This window comes from Penicillium chrysogenum (genome assembly GCF_028827035.1).
Source record: "Penicillium chrysogenum strain IBT 35668 chromosome Unknown utg000005l_segment0_segment0, whole genome shotgun sequence".
Taxonomy (NCBI): Eukaryota; Fungi; Ascomycota; class Eurotiomycetes; order Eurotiales; family Aspergillaceae; genus Penicillium; species Penicillium chrysogenum.
This window is the reverse complement of record NW_026622753.1, coordinates 3,087,559-3,114,727: the sequence shown is the minus strand read 5'-3', so window position 1 is coordinate 3,114,727 and position 27,169 is coordinate 3,087,559. Positions and strand designations below refer to the sequence as shown.

The 27,169-nt window shown below is 45.0% G+C and overlaps 5 protein-coding genes across 5 annotated transcripts; 4 read left to right on the top strand and 1 right to left on the bottom strand.

The window, feature by feature from the left end:
* Positions 1-48: 48 nt before the first annotated feature.
* On the top strand, positions 49-4,313 carry N7489_009565 (Arf family guanine nucleotide exchange factor SYT1; the record flags this gene model as incomplete). The annotated part of the gene is made up of 2 exons (XM_056715315.1): positions 49-415; positions 484-4,313. 2 exons carry the CDS (start codon positions 49-51, stop codon positions 4,311-4,313), a joined length of 4,197 nt encoding a protein of 1,398 aa, XP_056562937.1.
* A 718-nt stretch (positions 4,314-5,031) lies between these two features.
* N7489_009564 (putative RING finger domain protein) lies at positions 5,032-6,309 on the top strand (the record flags this gene model as incomplete). The annotated part of the gene is made up of 3 exons (XM_056715314.1): positions 5,032-5,583; positions 5,665-5,920; positions 5,978-6,309. The coding sequence occupies 3 exons, from the start codon at positions 5,032-5,034 to the stop codon at positions 6,307-6,309; spliced, it is 1,140 nt and encodes a 379-aa protein (XP_056562936.1).
* A 203-nt stretch (positions 6,310-6,512) lies between these two features.
* On the bottom strand, positions 6,513-7,496 carry N7489_009563 (DNA/RNA non-specific endonuclease; the record flags this gene model as incomplete). Its single annotated transcript, XM_056715313.1, has 1 exon — positions 6,513-7,496. The coding sequence occupies one exon, from the start codon at positions 7,494-7,496 to the stop codon at positions 6,513-6,515; it is 984 nt and encodes a 327-aa protein (XP_056562935.1).
* A 663-nt stretch (positions 7,497-8,159) lies between these two features.
* Positions 8,160-9,796, top strand: N7489_009562 (Zn(2+) transporter ZRT3; the record flags this gene model as incomplete). The annotated part of the gene is made up of 3 exons (XM_056715312.1): positions 8,160-8,211; positions 8,260-8,390; positions 8,441-9,796. The coding sequence occupies 3 exons, from the start codon at positions 8,160-8,162 to the stop codon at positions 9,794-9,796; spliced, it is 1,539 nt and encodes a 512-aa protein (XP_056562934.1).
* Positions 9,797-11,807: 2,011 nt separating this feature from the next.
* N7489_009561 (uncharacterized protein) lies at positions 11,808-12,485 on the top strand (the record flags this gene model as incomplete). The annotated part of the gene is made up of 3 exons (XM_056715311.1): positions 11,808-11,814; positions 11,886-12,311; positions 12,373-12,485. The coding sequence occupies 3 exons, from the start codon at positions 11,808-11,810 to the stop codon at positions 12,483-12,485; spliced, it is 546 nt and encodes a 181-aa protein (XP_056562933.1).
* Positions 12,486-27,169: the final 14,684 nt, after the last annotated feature.

Here is a 27,169-nt window from a genome sequence, read left to right as displayed (position 1 = left end):
ACATTTCATGGACTAGCTTGGGTTTATCCTAACGCTCTGTCCTTCACCATGCATTGGAAAGGACTGCGTCTCGTGGCCGATGGCAAGAGGCAGAGCACCATGGAGCCTCAAGGCCAATCCCGTCGCAGTGAACACCTTCCTCGCCCCTACCCCCCCGCCGAACCTAGACTATCCGAGTCAATTCCTCGCACACCCGGATTATCAGAAAGCGTGAATCCAGAACTTCCGGCACCGGATGACAACGGTTCAAACCATGGGGTAGCTCAGCCGGACTTTGCAGGACCATCCTCGGACCGTTCCAGCGTACGCCACAAGCGATTCAGCTTCATGAGACTACGGCATGCATCTGATCCCCAACTATCCAAGTCTTACGTCAGGGCGGGCCAGGACACTCCTCCGGTCCCTTCCTTACCTCGTAAGTGAAACATTGACAACCCCAACGCTCAGGAGGATGGATTGACTAACTGTGTCTCCCGGATGAAGCTCCCAAAATTATTACTACCGCCCCGACCAGTCAAGAGCTCGACCAGCCGGTGAAACAAAGACCCAGGCTCAGCTTTCGACCATCGTCGCGAAAACAGTCCATGGAGGAAATGTCTCGGAGATCGATGGAACAACCCGCGAAGCCTCGTAGAAGGGGCCAGGGATCAACCGACTCCCAGGTTACCGACTCGACACTTGCCATGTCCCAGAGCATTACCGAAGAGCCTGGACGCTTGTCAACAAACTCACTTCGGGGGAACCCGCAGCCTAACGACTCTCAGCGCTCGTCGGTGATTGATCCCCGGTTTTCCGAATCGTCTCGGTCAGACCAGAGCTATGGCGACCAGACAATCACCCGAAGCATTTCCCCTCGTGATGGTCAAAGTGCCACTGCCGCAAAGCGATTCCGTATGCCACGCTTGAAACGAACCCGGAGCCCTCTCTTTCCTTTACCCCCCAAAGTCTCGCACCCGGCTGGAGTTGTGAATAATCGACCGAAGTTCGCCCCAGCAGATACTCCAAAATCTGAGACTTCGGATGGCCACGACCATGTTTCACCACTACCCTCGCCATCTCGTTCCACCGTCGGGCTCGCTGCCTCCTCAAATGTAACACCGCTATTTCGAAATGATTCGACGAATTCCGCTCGCTCAGTTCGGTCCAATCCCTCTTTAAAGAACCGAGGACGTTCATCTACCATGGGATCCCTGGCTGAGAACCACGACGACTTGTCCATACCGCCATATTTGGCATCTTCGGCACGCACCTCCACTTCGACCAGTGGCCGCAAAAGTTTTGGTGATATGTTCAATATCACGCAGCGATTGAGACAAAACTCGTCCCCGCCCTCTCCTCGTCACGGTTCGCCCACGATAGGTGGCGCCTCCACCCCTATCTCAAAGCAAGAGCTACCGACAATCCCAAAGCGGGAAGAAAGCGATACACCCGCTTCGTATCTGACCCGTTTGGAAGAAAATATACCTCGTGGCATGATTGCTGGTGTCCTCGCTCAGTCAGACGAGGAATTCTACAAGGTTTGTCTCCGAAAATACATGAGAACCTTCTCATACTTCGGTGACCCACTCGACATGTCAATTCGCAAGCTTTTGATGGAAGTCGAGCTTCCGAAAGAAACACAGCAGATTGATCGTTTCGTGCAAGCATTTGCTGATCGCTATCATGAATGCAACCCAGGCATCTTCACAGCCCCGGATAACGCATATTTTATTGCATTTTCACTTTTGATTCTTCACACCGACGTTTTCAATAAGAACAACAAACGGAAGATGCAGAAGGCGGACTATGTCAAGATAAGTCGCAGTGAGGGAATCTCAGAGGACATTCTTGAGTGCTTCTATGAGAACATCTCATACACTCCGTTCATTCGTGTCGAAGACGCCAACCTGCCGGACCGTCACTTGGCGAAACCACGTCGCACTCTATTCAAAAGCACTAGTTCCGAAAATCTGGCACGGATTGCACGGGAGCCTGTCGATCCCTATTCGCTTATTCTAGAGGGCAAATTAGGATCCCTGCGCCCCAGCTTGAAGGATGTCATGGATCTGGAAGATACATACAATCATTTTGGAACCGCTGGGCCACCGGACATGGATGCCCTCCACCAGGCCTTCACCAAGTCTGGGATCTTGCAAATTATCTCTCTGCGCTCTCGTCCTGACGCCTTCATGCCGGCTAGCTTAGGTAGTCCGCTCGACTCGAATCCCGGTCTGGTAGATATCAAAGTCGCCAAGGTCGGCTTGCTTTGGCGGAAAGACCCGAAGAAGAAGAAAGCCAGGTCGCCCTGGCAGGAATGGGGTGCGATTCTCACATTTTCTCAGCTCTACTTCTTCCGCAATGTGAACTGGGTGCGCTCACTCATGGCACAGCATGAGGCATATGTCAAGAACGGCCGTAGGGGAACCCTCGTTTTCAAGCCACCCCTTGCTGAATTCAAGCCGGACAACATCGTGTCTACTGGTGACACAGTTGCCCTTCTTGACTCGAGTTATAAAAAGCATAAACATGCCTTTATCTTTGTTCGACACAACGCGCTGGAAGAGACATTCCTTGCGAGCACTGAGTCTGAGATGAATGACTGGCTTGCACATCTCAACTATGCTGCTGCCTTCAGGACCACTGGTGTGCGCACCAAGGGCATGATCGCCACGAACTATGAGGGACAGCGATACCGCAAGAGTCAGCGATTAAGCTCGATATCTTCACAGAAGTCTCACCAGTCCACGGACATAGAGCCCCATTCTCCCAGCATCGACACGGACATTGTTGCCGAATTTGTTGCTGCGCGGCAACAATTGATGAGCCAAAAGATTCGGGAAAGAAACGAAAAGCTCGCGATGTCACAAAAGCAACTGGATGATCTTCTACAAAATGCTCGACACTTGCAAGTGCTCACTCCTCTTCACGCCCGGGCCCGCGAGAACGTCATCATGGCTGCAGGCCGCCTGTCTGCCAAGATCAAATGGGTGAGACAGGATATCTGGCGGAGCAAATGTTACCGCCAGGTTCTCCTACGTGACCTGGGAGAGGATGAAGAGGCAGTGGAAGGCAGGGTCGGATCGGTCGCTGAACCGACGCCATCCCATTCGGACGGGGCACGCCTCGCATCTCTTTCCGGACCGTCCGTTACATCGGAGCCTAGCGTGGAAAAAGCCGGTAGTATCGTGCATACCGTCTCTAGTGCTGATACCCCTGAGCCTAATATGGCCCAGACCGAGCAGCCCTCGGAGGCTGGACTGCTGCCTAAGCCGTCGAATGATGAACTGCGTCGCCCTAGTATCCCGGGATCTGCCACTTCGGCTGACATTGCTCGTGTCGGTCGCCAGCGCTCTGCTGTGGCCCTCCCCGAACGTGCGAAGTCATACTCACCCGATCCAGCGACCATTAAACTGGAGCGTGAAGCCTCGGTTCTCAGCCGTGCCAGCCGGTGGGATGGAGCTAGCCTGGCATCTCGTACATCGAAACTGACAACGCCTGTCAGCTTCGATGACGGCGAGGAGCGTGTTCTAAGGGAAGCTGGCCTACTGGAGCTGCCGGCGTCCCCGTCGACACAAAAGGATGACGAGACCGCCTCTAACGGACTCCCCGGTAAAGACACCGAGGGCGAGACAAATCCGAAAGATAAGAGCGATAGACCTAGTCGCGTCCGTCGCAGCCTTCACCGCACCCTCCGTGATTCGCATGCTCATAGAACCCACTCTCATTCGAAGAAGAAACGGGGCTCAGTTTCTAGTATTGGACAGGAGGAGGACGACCAAGTCTCTGGCGATGGAGAAGTCCTTCCTCGCAAAGCCCCTAGTTTCACCGTGCATGGGAAGAAAGCATCCATCGTCACATTCGGGTCTGAATGGCAGAACATGCCCCCGGAAGAGCGCCTCAAGCTCCGAAAACCCACCCCTCATGAAGAATCACGGGTATCAGATCCTGCTATACTGGACAGCGGCGAGTCGATTATGACCGATCGCAGCCCGGAACGTCCTCACTCGGCCCGCAGAATGAGCACCGCCACTGGCCTAAGTGTGCGCACCAGCGACGACCCGGCAGAGTTCACGGATGCGCAGGAAGAGCAGGAACAGCAGCCGGAAGAGGATATCGGGGCCCCGGGCTCCCCAGTGGTCACCTCGCTCCCGACTCCGCATCCCCTAGACACCCAACATACTCCTTACTCCCCTTCATCCACAATATACGGCCATCTTTCGGCACCAAGGCACGACGGCTCCCCCTCCCCGTCCCCCTCCTCTACATCAATCAGCGAGCGAATCGTTGATACGCCGTCCAGCGAAAACCTACGCGAGCAGGCCGTAGGCGCCTGAGTCTGCACCCCCAACTTCTTTTACTTTCTTCTGTACATCCTAACCATTCTCATCTTGATCTTCTGCTTGACGATTATTATACCCCCTTTCCAAACTCTTGCATCTTTTCTTTTCCTGGTTGACTTTCCTTACTGTCCTTGCATTAACATATGGTGAATCTCGGTTTCGTGGCAGGTTTTCGGTTGGGTCGGGTTTTTGAGCATCTGTTTGCGTCCGCGTCCGCGTTTGTGCTTCTGGGAACTTCTCATTTATTGCCAGATCATTGAATCAGATCTGTATGACAGGCTGCATTCATGGGCGTGCTTTGATATCTCGTGGCTTGGCCATTTCGTTTCGATTATGCTTTCGAGTGTAAAGCTCTGGAGTCACTGATAGACAAAAGTGAATTATGATTGACATGATCGATTTGATACCTTTTCTTTCCAAGTATCCGTGTGACCTTAAATGTAATTACACTTAACGACTACGAGTCAATGCTTGTTGACTAACATGAGCATACAACCTTGGAACCTTCCAAGGAACCTTGGAATCCCTGTTCATAGACCCGAAGTCGTATAGGGCTGACAAAAGCGGTGAGCCAAGCGGTAAACCAACGCACCAATAGCAAGCCCCGATCTTCCACCGCCGCCAAATCCCCGACCAAAACCCCATTACGCCATCCAAGCTTCAAAAAAAGCCACCCTCACCTCCATCAACTTCCCTGCCAACCACACCCAAAATGGCGCACTCAAAGCGAAACACCTCCCTCCCACATTTCACCTCCTACGAACGCGGTCTACTCCGCTCAACCTGGGGCACAAAACGCAGCGCAATCGGCCGCGACAGCTTCTTATCCTTCGGTTCCTGCCGTCTATGTCTGCAGCCCGCGCGCGCGCCTGTAGTCGCCTGCGCCAGCAACGGCGACCTCTTCTGTCGCGAGTGTGCGATTAGTGACCTCCTCGCTCAGAGGCAGGAGATCAAACGGCTGGAGAAAGAGCGCGATGAGGCGAGGAAACGCATTGCGGAGGATGAGGAGCGCTCGTTGGCGGAGATGAAGGAGAGGGATCTTAGGGATTTCGAGCTTGTTTCGATGGGCCTGGAGAATAAGGGTGGTTCTGGTGTTGGGACGAAACGCAAGGCCGAGGAGTCGGAGGCTTTGGAGAAGTTTAAGGCTAGGGAGGTTGAGGTTGATGGGAAGAGGAAGAGGGTTTTTGAGCTCGGGGAGGAGGAGATGGCTCGTGTTGCTGGGGAAGAGAAGGAGAGGCTGAGGAAGGAGTTGAAGATGGAGAAGGTTTGTGGTCGTTCTTTGAGCTGGAGCTTGGAGCTTTAGTCTTCAATTGGGGGTTTATCTTGGCTAACAACTTTGCTCTAGTCGTCTAGCAAATCTGCTCTGCCGTCCTTCTGGGTCCCATCTTTAACGCCTAACACGGATGCCAATGAAATCGCCGCTAACAAGACCGTCAAGTTGACGCCTGTCTGTCCTGGCTCAACGGATGAGAGTCGACACAGCTACTCACTCAAGTCGCTTGTTGAAGTTAATTTCACGGAGGAGAAGGCTTCCGACGGGACTGTGTCCAGGGTGTGCCCGAGTTGCAAGAAGAATTTGAGTAATGGGCTCAAAGCGATGCGTATGTGGAATAGAAGTTGACACAGCCATTGGGTTTTGCTAATATCTCTTATGGCAGTCACAAAGCCCTGCGGGCATGTCATTTGCTCCCCGTGTGTAACGAAATTCATGATTCCCCACGAGCACCACATCCCCGATCCACATGCCTCGAAGGAGGAGCAGGAGAAGAATGCTGCTCTCCATGGCCAGGTCCTATGTTACGTCTGTGAGACGGACGTTACGGCAAAGTCAACCCCAGACGGCAATGGGAATGGGAATAACAAGAAGTCTAAGAAGAAGGATAAGGATGCTATTCAACCTGGTCTGGTGGAGGTCTCCTCCGAGGGGACTGGGTTTGCTAGCAAAGGTGGGAATATGGGGAAGAAGACCGGAGTTGCGTTCCAGTGCTAAGCAACTCCGTAATGACAAACCGAGGAAAAAGCATGAAACACTACAGGTTTCGATTATGTGTACGATAAAAATATCCTGATATTGCCGCCCGGAGCGGTTATTAACGCCCGAACCATGCAAATAAAAATGTTTCTAGATATACAGTGAAGCCATGCGAGAAGTCAAAGGCGAACCTAGTCTCTCTCCCCTCCTATGCCCCAAGCTCAAGAACGCTTATTGGCATTGTTGAACTCGCGCACAGTGATCGAGCAAGACACCTCCTGACACAAGCGACGACGACGACTGAGGTCCAACTTAGAGCCGAATTCCAAACCAGAAGCACGCTCAACAGCCTCGAGAGGAACTTCGAAGTCAGTCAGACGCTTATCATTCGCAATGCGAGCATTGGGCAGAACAAAAGCACCGAGCGCAACCTTGCTCGTCGGCGAGTTGGTGCCATCCTCGGCATAGATAACCTTATAGAAGTGCGTGGGCACAGCGACATTAGGCGGGTTACCAATAACCTCGTAATTAACGCGCCACTTTCCATCCGGGTCACGGTGAGGCAGGTACAGGGGGCCGGTAACGATGCGAACAGAGGGGTATCGCTTAGCGAGATCACGGCAGAAATTCTCAAAGTGCGCCCAGTAGTCGCGGTTGAAGCCCTCGCCGACCTGCGGAGACATGTTGCTCAGTGCGAATGTACCGTCCATCGCATCCTGCGACCACTTCGCGTCTGCGGCTGGCACCTGGTGTCCGCGGTCATAGCCTGAGCGGAAATAGTCGGACAGTTTGGCGCGGAACATGGCCGGGATGGTCGTGTCCTCGAAGAAAGTGCTCCTCTTTCGGTCGGCATTGTTCATGCGCAGGGATTCCGGTGTAATGTGTTCTGCAACCCAGGATGGGTTACGTGTGCGTCGGTCGTAGGCGCCGTGCAATGGGAGCGAGGAGAGCTCGTCGGCGATTGGGCCCGGGAAGCCATATTGGAGGATTCCTGCTGCGTCCACGGGTCCGGTGGCTAGCTTGGATGCTAGGGTTGGGCTTGGGATGGTTGAAGGCACCGGCACCTTAGGGTTTTGGGTTGTCGGTGTCGGGGAGAGAGTCTCTTGTTGGGGCTTTGAGGGTTTGCCGGAGAAGAGCAGCGCAGTGACACCAGCTCCAGTGGCTGCACTGGCGGCAGCAATAACAGCCAGAGTTGCTTTGGACATGGCTGAGTGTCCCTTGGGTGTATATACCTAGGTAGGGCTGGTTAAGTCCAGAGACAGGAACCGAAACAAAAGACAATAAAACAGATGGGGAGTCACGGGCCAATCACATCACATGGCCCCCTGAACACTTGCATCTGCATGGGAGATGGCTTGTTTATATGTATTCTCTTGATATTCTCTTGATTCTTTTGCTCTTGGATATCATGGTTCTCGTGATTTGAGTCTAGAATCATTCAAATCACCAGATACTGTCAGTGGCATGCCCCTTGCATGCGTCCCTTCATCATATGAGAATGGGTCAAAGATCACACAACAGCTTGCAATGACACAGTATTCATAGACCTCTGCAGGTTGAACCATTTTACTCCATATCCTATAGTCTCCGAGACTCTCAATATAGAGATACACCATGCCAGACCGTTTATTCCACATTGCAGATCCCAGCCATGAGGGGGTGAGCTGCAGAAGTCCAGTGAGAACCTTGGGGACGAATATGCACTGCCCTCAGACCTTCGCAGGTGATTGACTTATAAATGCTCATCCACGAACATCATGTTTTCATTTCCCTAGAGAGAAGGAGATAGAGACAAGAGGCAAAGGGTTGACCGCCAACCAGCAAATTACATCACCGTTTTCGTTCAGGTTTCTTCAACTCCCCACGCCATGTCTGCCAACGACCTCCGGGGGTGGGTGATGAGCGCTGTCTCAGGTGTTGGTAAGTGTCGCTGGAGATACACAAATATTCATCACTAATTGTATTCAGCCTGCGTTCTTGGTTCCTCTATCATCTGTGTCGATGTGCTGGTGCAGGCGCTTTCCCACTGCAAGAGCTTCCAAATAGCCAACAGTAGTAACTTCCTGTCGGCATCATTATGTCTTAGCGCTGGAGTCATGGTGAGCTATCATCCTAGAGGAAATCCATGGACTGTACTAATTTTAGGCAGCTCTTTACCTCCCTCTATAGCATGCTCCCCACCTCGAAGCAATACCTCACTCGCGCCGGCTTCTCTCCCGCTGTATCTGCATATATTTTGATCGGCCTTTTCATTACCGGAGTCGCAGGCATTCAACTGTTATCTGCATTTGCACACCGATACATCCCATCTCATGTTGTCGACTGTGCCCATACCCATGACGGGTCGGAAGGAGATCCCGAGCGCGGCGAGCCCGCACGCGAAGACCGTGCAAATGGACATACCGAACGAACCCCGCTGCTGCGTCCTAATAAGCCAACTTCATTCAAGTCAACGCCAGCGGTGGTACAACGGAGCCAACATCTTGAGCCGGCGCCGAGACGCGAGACGATGCGGGCAATACTAACGCGTCGCATTACGTCGCTCATGGGTGGCGTAAAATCCACCTGCGACGAGGACGGGCCTTGCTTTGGGGTTTCCCAAACCTGCGGTCTCGAATGCACCAAGGTGCTTGCGCCACCCAACAGCGATGAACCCCCACGACCCGCTTTGCTGCATCGCGAAAGTCTATCCGTGCCGCTGGAATCAGATATTTCCCGCGCGGAAACTGAGGCTGACAATGAACATATTCCTACTGCCCCGGAAGGGGGGTATTTTGACAGGATCTCTGCACAGCACCACATACAACCAGATGTTACATCGTCCGATTCGTCTCAGATCCTAGACCAGCATTCTTCAAGTCATCTATCTCATTCGCATCCTGAGTACCATCCCCATTCTGAGCATCATCCCCATTCCGAGCATCAACATCAGGACGAGTCTCATGGCCACCGCGACGACATCGACTCCGGGCGTCCCAAATCTGCCGGTGGCAACCAGCACCACCATCACGTCCCTAAAAATGCATTCCTCTCCATTGGACTCCAGACCTCACTCGCCATTGCTCTGCATAAGCTTCCCGAGGGGTTCATCACCTATGCCACCAACCACGCCAGCCCAACCCTCGGTATGACAGTATTCCTGGCTCTATTCATCCACAACATCGTGGAAGGCTTCGCCATGGCACTTCCGCTCTATCTAGCCCTCAATTCCCGCTGGAAGGCAATGTTCTGGTCCAGTCTTCTGGGAGGTATCAGCCAACCAGCCGGTGCTGGCCTAGCCGCACTTTGGATCTGGAGCACCGGACAACACGGTAGCGACGATGCCACAGGTACCTCGTGGGGGATCTATGGAGGTATGTTCGCCGCCACGGCCGGAGTGATGACTTCAGTTGCACTGCAGCTTTTCAGCGAGGGACTTGGTCTTACCCATCGTCGGGGAATGGGAATCGGGTTCGCTGTTGCAGGTATGGGGTTGATGGGCCTCAGCTTTGCATTGACTGCTTGACCAGGCTTTGGCTCTGCTGATCATTTCCATCATACGCCCGGTGTATGATCCTTCATGATCCTTACGGCCGGCATGCATGAACACACATATTGGGGGTTCGCTTTTAACTACATTCATTCAAAATGGCCACGGGGTGGTCCTGCACAAATGGAAAGGGTACGTGCATATTTGGACGCTACATGTATTTCTTATCAACATACCTGTTATGGTCAAGTCACCGATGTGGTGAAAGCACAATTACCTGGTACTCTTGTACTGTATGTACATTCCCGTGCAGATAATGCATTAGATTATGAAATATCTTTTCTCCAATTCATCAAGTAGCTCACTGTCAATGAGCCGGTCTTAATGGAGGTGTACAATTGGTTCTATCAACGGATCTGGGAAGTCAAGGTGTGAACACATTTGTACAGTATAAACATAACTGTTAGGATGTAACTATAGAAACGATTTGAAGGTAACTACACTACATACATTGTTGCTGAGCGTTAGCGAAGCACCCATATCATAAGGGGGTCGCTCTTATATCACGTGACCTAGATCTTATCTAATTATCCTCTTAGTTATACCTACCTAGGTAGGTAGGCCATCTGGGAGCCTCTCTAGGCGGTAAGATTCTGCCAGCGACCCAACACTATATCAGGCACATGATATGTCATTATTGGCAGTACACGGGCAGTAACTACGTTCTGTCAAACTGGGGTATGGCCTCCATTAGGCTATACACATTAACCGTGGTTTTTGTGTTGGTCGAGTGGAATAATGCCGTATTTTATTCCAACACGTTCCTCTCCAGCGTCCTCGATCCGCTTCATTCCTTCCACCGATGCACACCTGCTTAGAATCTGGATCATAGTTTACCTTGTCAGACTCTTTACACCATGGAGTGCCTACGGAGCATATTTCGTCAACAGACAAAGCATCTCCCCGCGGGGGAGCCTCACTATCAAGAATAGCACTATCAATACGCTAGTTATATCTTGCTTCATTTGGAGAATAGCTTTGAAGGCTATATCTCTCACTTTTCTTTGAGAATACTACTGGATAGTATATCTCACTTTGGATTTGCATATCTCTTTAAAGGGGTGCATTTCTCACTTCTTTATCACTTTTTACAAAGAGAGTATCTCACCGGAGTACTATCTCTTTTGACAAAGAAACTTTGTTGTAGAATCTCACGTTGAGAACTGCATTCATTTTTCATCAGCCACGATGGCTGAATCCTCTAACCAACCTGCCGCCATGTAGCTGGCACCAAACCGAAACTGGCACGCCAAGCGAGACGTCGTTGTTGCAGACCAAGCTGTTGGCCTACCTGAAGTAGGAAGCTTCAACCTGTACAAATCCACACCACCGCTGAAAGAGCGTACCGACTTTAACACCTAGGTGGACCAAGTGGAAAAGATATTGCGAAGTCATAAGCTTCACAATCTGATCAACACTAACATTCCCTAGTACGATCCAAATGGAGAGACATGGTATACTCTTTCCCTATAAGTGAAGATATAGATGACGAGCAGTATGGATCACACCCTGGTCTAGGAAATCAATGCTCGAGGATCTACCATTGAATTCGCCGACGAGTTTCTTACCGAATTAAAGAAACATAGGAAGGGTGAAGGTCATAGTGCTTTGAAAGCAGCTATAAGAAGCTTCAAGAAGCTATCCCGGAGTCAATTTATAATAAGCGAAGAATTCATTCATACTATGAAACTTCGTTACAAAGCTGTCTGTGACCTTAATGGACAACTTCCTCCCTACTACGCTCTGGAAACCATATTATCAGAGCTTAGTGAAGTGCCAGAACTGAGCGGTTTTATCGTTGTAAAAGACAACGAGCTCAACGCCATTGAGAAGCCAGCTGAGACAATTACTATCATCGATTTCTATCGGTATAGTACTGCAATTCTAGACTATGTCAAGTCTAGCAATACAGACTCTCTCGCCCTGCATACAGAAGCTCTTGACAGTTGGGGTACAGGGATCATTTGCATCCTGCCAACAAACTTGCATGCAAAGTCAGTACCATCTCCCTTTTGCGCTCTCTTATCCGGCTTCCCCTTCACTAAGACATGGAACAGGTTTGTAGAGTACTATCTCGCGGACCCTGGAGTCGAGTTCCCACGAGAGAAATTTCCGGATGTCAAAGCACTTGCAGAAGCTACACTGAGGCAGTTCTCTAAGCGAAACCTGCGGGCCGTAACTCGGATTGGTGTCGGTGCTATCATTCGACCAGTTGAAGCAACTTCCCAGGACGAATTTTATCGCTCTCTTCATACCGTTCTTGGGTACGCTATGAATGTCACTAGCGAATGGTCGCCAGACGGCGTTGGCAGAATCGACTTTCGACTTAGCAGCGTCAGATGGGGAATTGAACTTCTACGAGAAGGTGATCGACTGCATGACCACTGCCAGAGATTTACAACCGATGGAGCATACGGAAAATGGATCCAGCAAGGCCTACTAGAGGATTGGCTAGTCATTGACTGCCGGACATCGTCACCACGTTCATACGGTAAGCGTTCTTGCTATATGCTACCTAGGTATGTTAGCTGGAACCGCTCATGCAAGTATAGAAATTCCAGATACGAAGCTTTGGCGTGCCGTTTTCGCTTCTGATTTTTCGGATGTTGAGGTTCGAGACCAATACAACCAGGTTGTGGTGGACCGTTTCGCTTTAACGGAATAGGACTGCAGGACAAGCTGCGGTTTACGATACGAGGCATGCAACACTTTCTGTCTTGGTTAGGGAAATTAGGCAATGGCGCTTTTCCTTTATTGTCGTCCCGAAGGGTTTACAGGGTTTGCATTCCCTTAGTCGCCTCAGGCACTCTATAGGAAGTGGGAGCCTAAGGCCACTACGGCTTAAGAAGCCAGCGAGGCGTATAGAAGAAGTGGAGTTTCTATTAGCTAGGAAGCGAAGCCTAGGAGATTATATAACTATAGCTACCTTTATAGACTAGCTAGTATTATCTAATAAGAAACCATACGATCCTTATAGAATCATATCTAGTAGCATATTATATTAACGGCCTCGCCTACTATAGCGAGCTAGCGAAAGTAGCACTTACTCCCTATAAGTGCTAGCCTCGCTAGATCCTAGAAATAAGTAAGTAGCTTCTCTAGAAGGCTAGCTAGCGAGGGCCTCCCCCGAGGAGCCTCTCGCTATAGGAATTCGATCTAAGGGGCTAAGGAGGGGATCGTAGTAAGTAGCGAGGAAGTCTAGTAGCGACCTCGCTTACTAGCCGTATAAACCCTCGAAGGCTAAGGATCGTATCCTTAGGATATAGAGTAGGGTATCCTAAGAAATAGAAAGGGGGAAGTAGACTATTAAAAGAGTGAATAACTTTCCTCCTAAGAAGTAATCCCTAATACGAGAGAACTCGCTAAATAATAGATATTACTTCCCCCGAAGAAGGCGGAGGATAATAACCTCTTCTAGGACGCTAAGAAAAGGCCTAATAAGTACCTCGCCTAATATTAAATAAGTTCTATAAACTCCTCCCTCCGGCGATATAATAAGTATTCGATCGCTTCCTAAAGGCCTTAAAGAGAAACGAGGTATTTAGCTAGGCTCCGATTAACGACTAAGAACGAGTACTATAGCTAGAACTAGTCTTTAGTATCTTATAGGGGCTATTAGAGGCTATTTTTTAGGCTATCTAACCCTAAGCCGTTACCCCTTAAGCCGAATAAGTAGCTAGTAAGTACCGCTCGGAAGTAGTTAATAAGTTATAGGACTTAGTATAGCCTAAAAAGTACTTAGGAAGTTAGTAGGGAAACGTAGCTAATAACTAGCTCTATAACTACTAAGAGTACTTTAAAAGACGCCGCTTACTATCGGGTTACCTAAAGGAGGATATATATAAAACTATATTCGCTTTAGGGCTACTAACCGGCGATATAGGAAGTAAGTAGCGAACTTATCGAATAAGGGTCGGAATAGGCTAAGAAGCCCCTATCGCTATATAAGAAAGCTTTAAGACCTGTGATCCCAGAAGCCCATTTCCTTATATAAACATGTCTTATGCCTTAGTGGCCGGATCCATATGGATCCGTTTCTGCACTTATATACACTATCGTTACTGTATTCCGTAGTACTTAGTCGTTGGCAAAGCTAACTTAATACAAACCATGCGATCCTTTCCGAATCTCATCTAGTAGCATATCGGTATAAGCCACCTTCTACGGTTGGCCTAGGGAGGCACGAGACGGTACCGTAGACGTCCCCTAAAGACGGAACGGTGCTAACACCCTCTCGTCCTATCCCGATAACGATCCTACGGACCTAGGATGCTAGGTAGGAAAGCTTAAAAACCCCTATTTTTACCCTCTTTTCCTCTCTCCTTCCCCCCGGCTCTCTCGGTATAATAGAGACCGAGGACGGAGGAAAAACGGAGAGATACGGAGATAAGGTCTCCCCTCCGAAACACGGAGCGGGTCTATTAATAAAAATCGCGTAATTACGAGGTAATATAGATTTATAATAGACCCGCCTAGCCGGACGACACCCTTCCCCCTAATAAAATATAGGGGATATAGCACTCTAAGGAGAAGTCTCGGATCTATAAGCGTCCGGCCGGAAGAAAACGTCGATCTGTAAGGAAATAGACGTCTTACTACCTAGTAAGATCCGTATCTAGGCGCCGTTAAAAGAAAAACGGCCCCCTAACCTAATAAGAGGAAGATAGAATTACTATTTTCCTACTTCCTCTAAGAAAAGAAACCCCCTATCGTCCCCGCTAGGAAACAATTATATCCGCGTAACCCGCCTAAGGAAATACCGAGGCCGAATTTATAGCTAACCTCCCGGTAGAGGTCTATATAGCCCTTAACCTCTTAGAAGTAGAAGAACGGAATATCTTCTTATATATATATTCCACTATTAACCCCTAATAGGTTAACCCCTTAGTCGAATAGGCTATATATAGGGCTTAGGCCCTTTAAGCGGAGCGATCCGAAACCGAGCGGCTTATGGCCGCCCTTAATATAGTAGTAAACCTATCCTATAGGTTAGATCTCCCTCCTAGGGGAGAACCGCCGCTACTAAACCCTACCGAGAAACCTCTCTCGTCTATAGCTATAGCCTTCTAAACTATAGATAAAAACACCTATAAAAGATTCCTTAACGACTTACGGGCAATCGCTAATTACGATAGCGCTATCCTTAATAACGCCGCCTATAAGTGGACCCGCGACTATAATCGGTACTTCTCGGAGCTAGTAAAGCTTACCGGTTATAATTCCCCTAATAAGGTAAAGATACTATATACCTTAGGAAAACTTATAAAGGTCGCTTAGTAACGCCTAGAATAACGCGAGCGATAATATAACCTACTTAGTACCGATAATTTCCCGACGTAGACTTTATTTAAAGAATAGCTTAAATAGGAGTTCGCGGAGAAAAACTCTATAAGCGTTACGAAACTCTTAAGTAGGGAAACTAATCTATATAAGAGTATACCGCGAACCTCTAATAGGTTATATCCGACCTTAATTAGGATATCCCGGACCCTATACTAATCTAGCGATTTATCACTAGTACGAAAGCTACGTACTATACTAAATAGGCTAAAGAACGGGACTAGCCTAAGATAATTAAAGACGTTATCTTCCGTTTCGCCTAATACGAATAGGGGCGAGCTATCGCTCGGAGATATAAAGAGTTATTAGTAAGACACTTAGACGTTATAGATATTAATACCGCCGTTAACTCTATTAAATCTCGCCTTATAAGAGGTCCCCTAGCGTTTAAAGAAACTTATAAGTGTTATAATTATAGAAAATAGGGATATCTAGCCTACGCTTACCGGAAACTAAAGACGGAGGAGATAAAATAATAGTAAAAGGCTACCTCCGGGCGTCCCTACCGCTAGTCGAAAAACTAGTGCGGCTATATAACGTAAAAGCCCTTATCGGCCGCCTTATATAGGCTCCCGAGCTACCACTATTTAACGCGGATAATATTCTTAACCCTTATTATATTATAAACTCTTATATACTAGCCTAAACGGAGCCTCCTTTATACCTTTAATAAAAGCGGAGGAAAGAATCCCCCTATCTATCCGCTTCCCTAAACGTCCTTAATAACTCTCTAACGTTTTATCGGGGAAAGATCTATATAGGAGACGCCGACCTAATATCTATTTATATACTCTTTAATAGCGGAGTAAGTGATATATTCGTCTCTCTATAGGTCCTTAGGAAGTTAGATAGATAGATCTAGGTACGAAAACCTAAGACCCCGTTACTAGTTACTATCGTAAACGGCGAGCGGCTAGAAATAGGTGGTTATACTATCCTCCTAGTTAAAATCGGTAGTTAGATAGGACGGATTAAGGCCTAGATTCTCCCGACCGATTACGATATAATCCTCGGCCGAGATTTCCTCTAGACCGAGAACCTATATATCGATTAGTATACGTCTATTATAACCTTAACGGATTATAATCACTATATATACGCTATCTACCCTATAAATAACTCTCGCGTGGTTATAAGAGGAAGCGTATACCTTAACTTAATATCGGCTAAATAAATACGCCGACTCCTCCGGAAATCGAAGAGCGAAGCCTACCTCTTTATAGTCCGCCCGACTAATCGCGGATATAAGAGTAAAGAACTAGGGCTATCTAAGAGCGACAACCCTAGGATTTAATAGATCCTTATAAAATATAAGGATCTCTTCCGAGCGGAATTATCGGTAGCACTTCCCCTAGAACGTAATATAGCGTATAGGATCGATACGGGAGTATATACTCCTATTAATATTAATACGTACGGACTCTCCGCTAAGAAGCTCGACGAATAAGCTAAATAAGTCGAAGATCTTATTAAGAAAGGCTTAATCCGCGAGTCTAATAGCGTATAGGGATTCCCGGTAGTATTCGCCTATAAACCATATAGGAAATAGCGAATATATATTAATTATAGGGCCTTAAATAATATAACGGCTAAAAACGGATACCCCCTCCTATAAATCTAAGAGCTCTTAGATATCGTCGGAAATATACAAATCCTCTCTAAGATCGACCTAATAGCCGGATATTAGTAGATCCGTATAGGGGAGGGTTCTATCGAAAAAACCGTATTTAACACTATTTAGGGGAAATATAAATAGCTCGCTATACCGTTCGGACTATATAATATACCTACTACCTTCTAATCTATCGTAAATAATACGCTACGACCCCTTCTTAGCCGTAACGTAGTGGTATATCTCGACGATATCCTTATCTTCTTAGCCACACTTAAGGAGCACCGGAAACACGTCGAGGAAGTCCTTACGCTCCTAAAGAAATAGTAGCTTTATATATTACTAACTAAATACACGTTTATAACTTATAAATTAGAATTCTATAGCTATATCGTCGGAAACGGGACGATACGACCCCTCCTAGCTAAAATTAAGGCTATATAAGTATAGCCGCGACCCTAAACCGTCTATAATATCCGCTAATTTCTCGGTTTAGCTACCTATTACCGCCGATTTATTTATAACTCTTTAAAGGTATATATACCACTCTATAAGCTCTTAAAGGAAAGTGATAGTACACTTTATAAATAACGTTTCCGCTCTATTACCTAGATAGAGGCCTACGAGAGCGCCTTTCGGAAAGTGAAAGACCTCCTCGCCTCCGCCCCGGTCCTTAAATAGCTAGATCGGGACCGACTATACGTTATCGAGACGGATACCTCTAAATAGGCCCTCGGTATAGTCCTTATATAGGAGGACGACGATAGGAAACTCTACCTAGTGGTATATAATAGCTATAAACTATATAGCGTAGAGCTAAATTATCCTATATATAAGAAAGAGTTACTAGCTATTAAGGAAGCTATCTATATATAGGATAGGTATATCGATAGGGACCGGTTTAAGACTATTATTATTATAGATAACGTATCCCTATAGTATCTAAATACTATAAGAGAATATAGTAAGCGCCTCGCCCGGTAGATCGCGGAATTCTAATAGTATCGGCTATCTATTCGATACCGGAAGGGCTCTAAGAACGTTATAGCGGACGCTATTAGCCAACGCCTAGACTTAGTAGGAACTACCTAAGCTAATATAAGCCTCGAAAGGCCTATTAGTGATAGATACCTTACGCTTATAACGATAGTGTATAGTATCCCGGAAGAAGAATAGCTTATAGCCACGATCTAGTTCCTATAAGATAGTATAGAACCGGAAGACCTAGCTCTTAGGAGAGCTATAAAGAAATATACCGACCGCCTTAGTTTCTAAACTACTAAGATATTCCCTCGAGCTCCCGCGGAAGATAACCGATAACTTATCTTTACGTATAAAGACGGAGTTATCTCCCTATACCTAGATCCTCTATTCCGCGCCGAGCTCCTTCGGAAGGCTTATTACGAGTTCGGCTATCTTAGGTTCCCGGGCTTTAATAGTATAATCCGCCCCTAGGGTTAGTGGCTATCGATCCGAGCCGATATAGAAGAGTCTATAAGGAATTACCCGAACTACTAAGTCTTATAAGGTTCCTATAAAGGCCTTAAATAAGAGGTAGTATAATATATAGTGATAAGCGGTATCCGCCTATTCGAACGATAGGGTATCGACCTTATCGGCCCACTTCTAGCTACACTAAATAGAAATCGATAGATTATTATAGTAATCGACTATATAACTAGCTAGCTAGTCGCCCGGGCGGTCCCCAATATAACCGAAGAAACCCTCGCGGAATTCTTATTCCGCGATTTATATATATACTATAGCGTATTTAACGAACTACTCTTAGATAATAGTATAAACCTCCTATCTAGAGCCGTAAAACACTTTATAAGTCTACTAAGAGCCTATTATAGGACGATAACCCCCTACTACCCCCGCACTAACGGTAAGGTAGAGAACTTTAACGGTCTTATTAGCTATATACTTACGAAATACCTTATAGATAAGCCTATAAGACTCTAGGACGAATACCTTATAAAAGCGCTATTCGCCGCCTATATTCGGGAACACGCTATTATAAGAAAGAGTCCCTACTTCCTAGTCTATAGTATACACCCCTATATCGTCGCTAACGGAGGTAAATAACCTAACGCCTAGGAAGGAACTAACTAAGACGAATAAATCTAATAACTTACGGATACCCGCTTTAAGGTAAACGAGCTCTTACTTATCTATACTATCCGGAAATAAAAGATCCGGGACTCTATAGTCACTAAGACTAGCTTTAAGATCGATAATTAGGTCCTAGTAAGGAATAAAGTAAAATAGAAGTTCGAGAGTACGTGGTTCGGGCTATATAAGGTTATATAAGCCTATCTATTAGGGACTTACGCCCTCGCCGAACTAAACGGACGTATTCTCCGAAACCTTATTAACAGTACGAGACTAACGGACGTAAACGTTAGCGATAATCCTAGCTTATAGATATCGCCGGCTAGCTAGTCGGCTCTATAATAAGCCGGCTAAAAGATCGGCCGCCTAGAGGAACTCTATAAAATCCTCGATAAGGTAGAACCCCCTCCGCTAATTTATATAGATCTCTCTACGTTTATAAGAGAGGAATAGTAGGAATTTAGGCGCTTAGGAGCCTATACGGAATTCCTAGGGGAGGAAATTATAGCTAAACGTGTTATTATAAAGATATAAGTAGCCGCGTGTAAGAGATAGAAGAAAACTATCGATAAAGCACTAGAGTAGGGCCCGCTAGGTACTAACGAGTAGGACTCGGAAGTAAACGACTACGAATCTAAGGATTTTAAATAAGATAAATCCGATAGGTATAAATCGGCTAAGGACGCTTATTATAAGCCTAAATAAGGCTCGAGCCGAACCTTATACCCTTTTATAGTTATTATTCTACCCCTATCTAGAGAAATCTAAGAGCTTATAGCTATAAGAAGCTAGGTATTAGAAGATTAATTGTATTTCCGGTGATAATACCGAAGGAGTCGCCTATAGAGGACTAGACTCGAAGAAAAACGAATCGCGTTACTATATAAACGGAGGTATAAGGCCTCGAAACGCACGCTTAAACGTATAAATAGAGGTGTAAGACCTTAATAAGAACTAATATAAGTAGAAAGAGGGTAAAAGGCCCGAAAACTAACTATAAAGATCTATTTACCTTATCCTTAACGGTTTAGAATATCACCGGAGTCCGAACTACTATCCTCGGACCCGTTACCTTCCGCTTTAGTGATATTACCCTCCTTTAGCTAACCTTTCTTAAGCCCTAGATCTTATATAGCGGTATAATTATACCGGACGCGCTTACGTACTTTCTAGAGACGTTTATAAACGTTATAGAACTATAGCTTATCCTCCGCCCGGTAGATATTAGGCTAGTCTAAGGGAGTCGTGTATATCACACTATCGAAAGCCGGATTAGAGCGGGGCGTAGCGTATATAGTATTAGGAGGATTAAGTATATCTTTAGTACGCTTTTTCTTCTAACCACCCTTATCCTTACCGCTAGGGGCGTCACTAGCTATACATTTCTTTATAGACTTAGAGGGAGTGGTAATAGCACTACCGGCTTTAGCTAGACTAGCGGAAGCCGGGATAGCTTTACCCTTACCCTTATCCTTAGCGGGAGGTATAGTAATAGGATTAATAGGAGCCTTACTAGGACTAATAGCTTATCCCTTCTCCTTACTAGCCTTCTTCTTACCCGTATAAGGAGGTCTATCGGTATAAACGAGTATATTCGGGGCCTTAAGTAAAATACTATTAGGCTAGAAGCGGCGAACGAGGTTATACACTTAGAATAGAGTCTTATAGTTATTATTAGGATTATTAGTAAGATCGCCGATTAGGCCTAGAAGACGTTAGAAAAAGAGCGAAGATAAAACTATCTAAAAAGGTACTTATAAAGGGTATATTTATTAGCCGTACTAGACTATTAGTAGTAAGTATACGATAACGACTACTAGAAACCTAACCTAGCGAGGAAAACAATCCGGTAGGAGGAAAACGGACCGTTACCTTTCTTATAAGACGTGTAAGCTTTACCTAGAGGGGCTTTATAGCTAATTATTTAGCCTAGGGCTATATATACGTTTATAACCGAGGATACCGTATAGTCCTTAGTAGCGCGCTAATTAACTTTAGTGCGCTTAGGGTCTATATAGTACTATAATTAGTCCTATAAACTCTTCGAGAGAAGTATAAAGAGAGGTATCCTAGTAGCGTCCACTCCTTTACCTAGAACGAAGTAGTTAGCCTCTAAACGGGTATAGTTAGAGTAGGGAAAACTTACTAGCGTCGGTTTAGGCCTATAAACGAATAGTAGCGGCTGGGATAGGAAGTAGAATATATAACTAACTCCCGTCGCCGCTATAGTTAGTAATAACCGGAGTAGTAACCACACCTCTAGCACCTCTACCTACACCCGCGGGTCCGGCCGTAACCGCACCCACTCCTACGCTACTATTATCACCTCCTACACTACCGTTACTACTAGCCGCACCGCTATTACCACCGGCCGCGCTACTATTACTATCACTATCACTATCACTATCACTATCACTATCACTATCACTATCACTATCACTATCACTATCACTATCACTATCACTATCGCCGCCTATACCTCCGAGAGCTTTAGGAGAGCTTAGAGGAGGGGGAAACTTATCGAAAACGCCTAATTGCTTCCGGGCGGCTATCTAACTAGCTTAACGGAAGTCGTCGCCTCGATATCCTTCCTCTAGGAGGTTCACGAGAACGAGGCTCACCTTACTAATATCGACCTTACCGGACCTAGTTACCTTAGTGTTCCCTAGGGTTATATATAACTCTCTCGCCTACCGCTCGATACGCGCGGCCTTAGTTAGCTCTACGTCCTAGGGTCCCGGCTCCGCGTCGTAGTACTTACGAAAAATAAGTGATACACGCCTAGGCTTAGTATCTATAGGCTTAATAGGATCCCGCGCGGTAGTAATAAAACTCCTAGTAGTCCCCGAGGACTCGCTAGGGCGCTTATAAGGACTTCGACGAAGTATCTTCGATATAAAAGCGTTTATACGGTTAAAAATCGATAAAAATTGATAAGAAAGAGGGATAAAAAGGGGTGAAAGTAGAGTAGTAAAGAAGGGAAGAGAGTAGAAGTGAAGCTATATAGGAAATACTACACTATCTCGAAGTGGGAGGGTCCTCTTATTTATAAAGTCGGAAGTGAGAGTCCTTTAGGCAATTCACGGACACTAATAGGTGGAGTCTACACCTTAAAAGCGCCCTCCTTTATCTAAACGCCTCTTAGATCTCCCTTTAATAACCGCTAATAAGCTAATTTTATACCCTCGCTACCTATTTTAGGCCCCTATTAGAGACCCCGAGTCTTATAAAGGCCTAAAGACCTTTATTAATACTATTCTTAGAGACTTACTAAGATATTTCCTTTATTTATACCCCTATATACCTATACTGTCTTTAACGGATCTGATTTTATATATACGCTTATTAATAATGTCTTTCTAGGATCTTAGGGGAGTTTTCGAACCCACTTACGTGACCTTTGGGGAACGGAGGACCTTTTCCTATTCGGTAGGGGAGGATGTGATCCTAGAAGCCTATTTCCTTATATAAATATGTCTTATAGCTTAGTGGCCGGATCCATATAGATCCGTTTCTGCACTTATATACACTATCGTTACCGTATTCCGCAGTACTTAGTCGTTGGCAAAGCTAACTTAATATAAACCATGCGATCCTTTCCGAATCTCACTAATAATTAAAGAAGCACTTTATATATAGGATAGGTATTTAGAAAACGGGACTACTACTACTATTATTATAGATTATAAGGGCTTATAGTACTTAACCACTATATATAAGTATAGTAAGCGCTTAGTATAGTAGGTAGATAAGTTCTAATTATATAACCTTACTTTACAGTATTAAAAGGGCGAGAAAGCTATTATTCCGGACGCTATTAGCCGATAACCTAACTTCCTAAGGGAGAGACCGGCTAATATAGCTTAGAATTAACCCCCCTAGGGGTAGCTTACTCTTATAACTACTATTAGAGGATTTAAGGAAGTCGATTAGTATAGAGTAATAGTATAGTACTTACTAGAAGGCACCCTACCTAAGGATAAGTTACTCCGGAAGGAGATATTAAGGTATATAGGAAGGCTAGCGATATAAAAGTCCCTACTTCCTAGGGCTACTTCCTAAGAAGAAAATATAAAACTTACGTTCCGGAATAGAGATAGTATAGTTACCCTATATTTAGAGCTACTATTTAAAAAGGACTTTTTAAAGAGGATATATATAGAGTATAGCTACCTAAGACACCTAGGCTTATAGGGAGTGTTATATATTAGGGCTTAGTGGCCGGGTATTCGATAGGATATAGAAGAAGTAGTTCGGACTTATCTAAACTACTAAGTATTAAGGTTAAGAAATAAGAATTTCGAAAGAGAATCGATTAAATATATAGTAAGTACTAGGATAAGGCTATTTAAGCGATAAAGCCTAGATCTAATAGACTTACTACCTACTATACTAAATAGTAATAGATAGATAGTTACTATAATCGACTATACTACTAGTTAGCCGCTAGTAAGAGCGCTTTTTAAGGCGATAGAGGAGGCTATTATAAGCTTCCTATATAAAGAAATATTTATAGTATATAGAGCGCTATTAAAATTCTTAATAGATAACGGCGCTAACTTACTAGCCGCGTCTATTAAATATTATATTAAGTTAGTAAATACTAAATATCGGCTAATAGCCTTATACTACCTATATACTAATAGAAAAGTAGAAAACCTTAATAAGTTACTTAGTTATATATTTATAAAGTACTATATAAGGAAGCTAATAAGGGTATAGGATCTATATTTAGCGTAAGCGCTATTTATAGTAAAAGTTCGTAAATATATAACTAGCGGGAAAAGTCCTTTCTTCCTAGTTTATAGGATCTACCCTCGTTTACTAAGCGACTCTACGCCGATTCTACCGGGTTATAATATCGCTAACCTAGATACCTAGATCTAAGTAGTAAACCACGCCTAGGTAGAAGCTAATAAGCGGCTACTCTAGAAAGCTATTCGCGCGGAGCGGATTAGGGATAAATTAGTAATAACCTTACTACTATTAGAGATTAGAACCTAGATACTCGTTAGGAATAAAGTAAAGTAGAAGTTTAAACTATAGTAGTTTAAGCCCTATAAAGTGCTAAAGAGCTACCCTTTAAGGACTTATATACTTATAGAGCTAGATAGCTAAATACTCTATAACTTTATTAATAGCCGGCGACTAGTAAAAGTATAGGTTAATAACCCTAATTAGCTATAGATATCCTCTAGCGGGAAGTATTATTTATAGCGAGCGGAGCTCGATATACGCTACCTATTTAATAGTAAAGAGTTAGTAGATATAGACTCTAGCGAGCCGCTTTCCTACTAGGAACTCTCTATAATCTTATAGACGGAATAGCGGGAGATAGAACGTTTAGAAATACGTTCTCGCTTAGTAAGGAGAGAAGAAGCGATTAAGTATATTATATAGAAAGTCGTAACTAATAAGTAAAAATAATAAGCGTAGAAAGCCGAGACTCGGCGAGAGAGTTTAAGCGGTATATAGAGAGCTAGGACTTAGCGAGAGAGTCTAGGCGATATCGCTAGAGAGGCGATAGAGGTCTATAGAGACCTAAAAATAACTAAAAAACTAGGATAGGGCGAATAGTAAGAGTCCCTAGAGATAGAAGAGTTATTATTAGCGAGCGGGGATCGGGAAGTGACCTCTATTATAGTATAGCCTACCTAGTAAGCGGTAGGAGAAATCGAGGATATCGATTTACTAAAGAATAGCGCACTTATAGAAGAAGGCGGAGATAGGGATATATATATAAAGGACATTCCGGGAGTACTAGAGGAAACCTTATACTTCTTCTATAGAGTATAGAGATACCTACTAAATTTATAGATTAATAAGGAATAGAGGGATTCGATATAGGAAGTATTAGGATTACTATATACTATAATAATAGTTACTATAGGTCACTCTCTACACTTTATAGTCTATAACCTATAAAGGAAAGTATAGTAAGAACTATCTATATTAGTAGATATTATAAGAGGACTATAAAATAAAGAATAATTAGGGGTTCTAAGGGGTAGAAGGATAGGCACTTTAGCGAACCGACTCCCTAGTAAGTTACTCTAACCGATAGGTAAGAGCCTAAAGGTCTATATCTATCACTTCTACTATATCTAATATATAAGTATAATAAATAAGGAGATATTAGGAAAGGGTAGTAAGTTTAGAAAGGGGAGTATTAAAGAGGGTAGGAGTAAGAACGGAGTTATAGGAGAAGGGGTCCTCTATAGGGGCTTCTTCCCGAATAATAGCTTCCTTTAGTATAACCACTTCTCTAGGTATAATAATCTACTCTATAATACCCCCGATCTATTCTTTAACTTATTTAGCTTCCTCTACTACTAAGGACTCTAATTAGATAAGATAGAGACGCTTATAGCGAGTGCTCTATTAGGGTATAATAGGCCCCGATAAGCTAATAGAGATAGAAGGGGGATAATAGAAGTCTAGAATATAATTCTAAAGGAACTAGAAAGTAGTAGTAGGTTAATTAATATATAGAGAATAATAGGAAGCTACCCCTAAAAATAAATAGTTTATATATAAGCCTAAATAGATAACCTCTCCTTTACCTTTAAAAGTAAACGTAGAGATCCGATAAATAGAAAAGGAAACTAAAAAAGGGGAGGAGTAGTAGCGTAAATAGGAGTCCTCTATTAAGAGAGCGTACCCTAGTACTTAGCCGAGCGCTCCTATAATATAATTAGAATTCTCTAATCCTATATCGCGTATTTATAGCCTACCGTCTACTATAGGCTAGTTAAGGATCCGGGTATCCTCTTTAAAGAGTATAGCTATAAGGCGCCGGCTAAGACTAGATAGGAGGCCTTTAAAGAGGACGTTAAAGTCCTCGTCGAGACCTAGGGGGAAGCGAGCTAGGTTAGACCTATTAATATTAATAAACTCTACTAGGTTAGCGAATAAGTTAGTATTAGTTAGAAAGTGAAAGTATAGGGTAGGGAACTTACTAGTCTTCTTATTAACGTTAGCCGAGCCCTTACCCTTAGAGGAGATAGGCTTATTTAATAAGAGAGGGGTAAGGTCACCTACTTTACTACCACTAGGGAGTCCTATAGTAGCTACTAGGGCTTTCTAGAGAGCCTAGAAACCGGAGTTAATAATAGAGAAAGCTATCCTAAACCTATAAGAAGCGAGATTAGTACCGAGTCCTACCCGATAAATAAAATAAGAAGTGGATCCTATATCTAAAGTTAAGAGAAAGGGCCGCGGAAGTAAAAGTGGATAATATATAGAAGGGAAAATAGGTATAATAGGGGTTAGGACTCTAGTAGATACCTAGAGAAGAAGAGGAAAAGAGTTTTTATAAAGGGAAAGTGGGCTACTTATATAGATAAGGACCTCTTATTTACCTCTCTATAACTTACTACCTAGGGTAAATAACTATTTCTTTCTAAGAAGTAACTTATCTACGTCTCTATAAATAGAGGATAGCTCTATAGATAGAAAAGCGCGGGGAAAAGGCTTTATCGGTAGAAAGGTAGGACTATTTCCTAATCCGGAAGTGTATATAGCTTTATATATAGCGGCACCGAGGGCGGTAGCTTATAGCAAGTGGGAAGGGATATCGTCCTAAAGGGTTTATAGGGTTTACATTCCCTTAGTCGCCTTAGGCACTCTATAGGAAGTAGGAGCCTAAGGCCACTATAGCTTAAGAAGCTAGCGAGGCGTATAGAAGAAGTGGAGTTTCTATTAGCTAGGAAGCGAAGCCTAGGAGATTATATAACTATAGCTACCTTTATAGACTAGCTAGTATTATCCAATAAGAAACCATGCGATCCTTACAGAATCACATTATTATTGTCACCGAGTCATGTGACGTCTGATATTCCGCTTAGCCTAGTCACAATAGATCATCTTAGCTTATCGTGCTCACAGATGGTAGCATGTCCTACGTTACTCCAAAGGATACCCTCTGGAGCAACGTAGGACATACTCCGGGGGGCGCCCAAAGCACCCTGGTACATAATAGCAGATCCTCAAATACTGTCCTAACACCATAGGCGCTTAGCACGATTCCGCGAGATACTAGTAGATATGAGAGGGCACCCTATTTAATAATAGTCTGCACATGTCGGAAACAAATTCTGAGCGTGGGATAACATTAGAGGCTAAGAGCACCTAATAGGTACAAGGCCGTGCCGTCTATAAAGATTACGAAAAGGCGTGCATCGAAAGTTATCTTCAATTTGGGTCAATTTGGTTGTAAACAATTTAAAGAAACAGCGTAACACACCAATCCAAATATTTTTAATATACAAAAGTTCGCACAC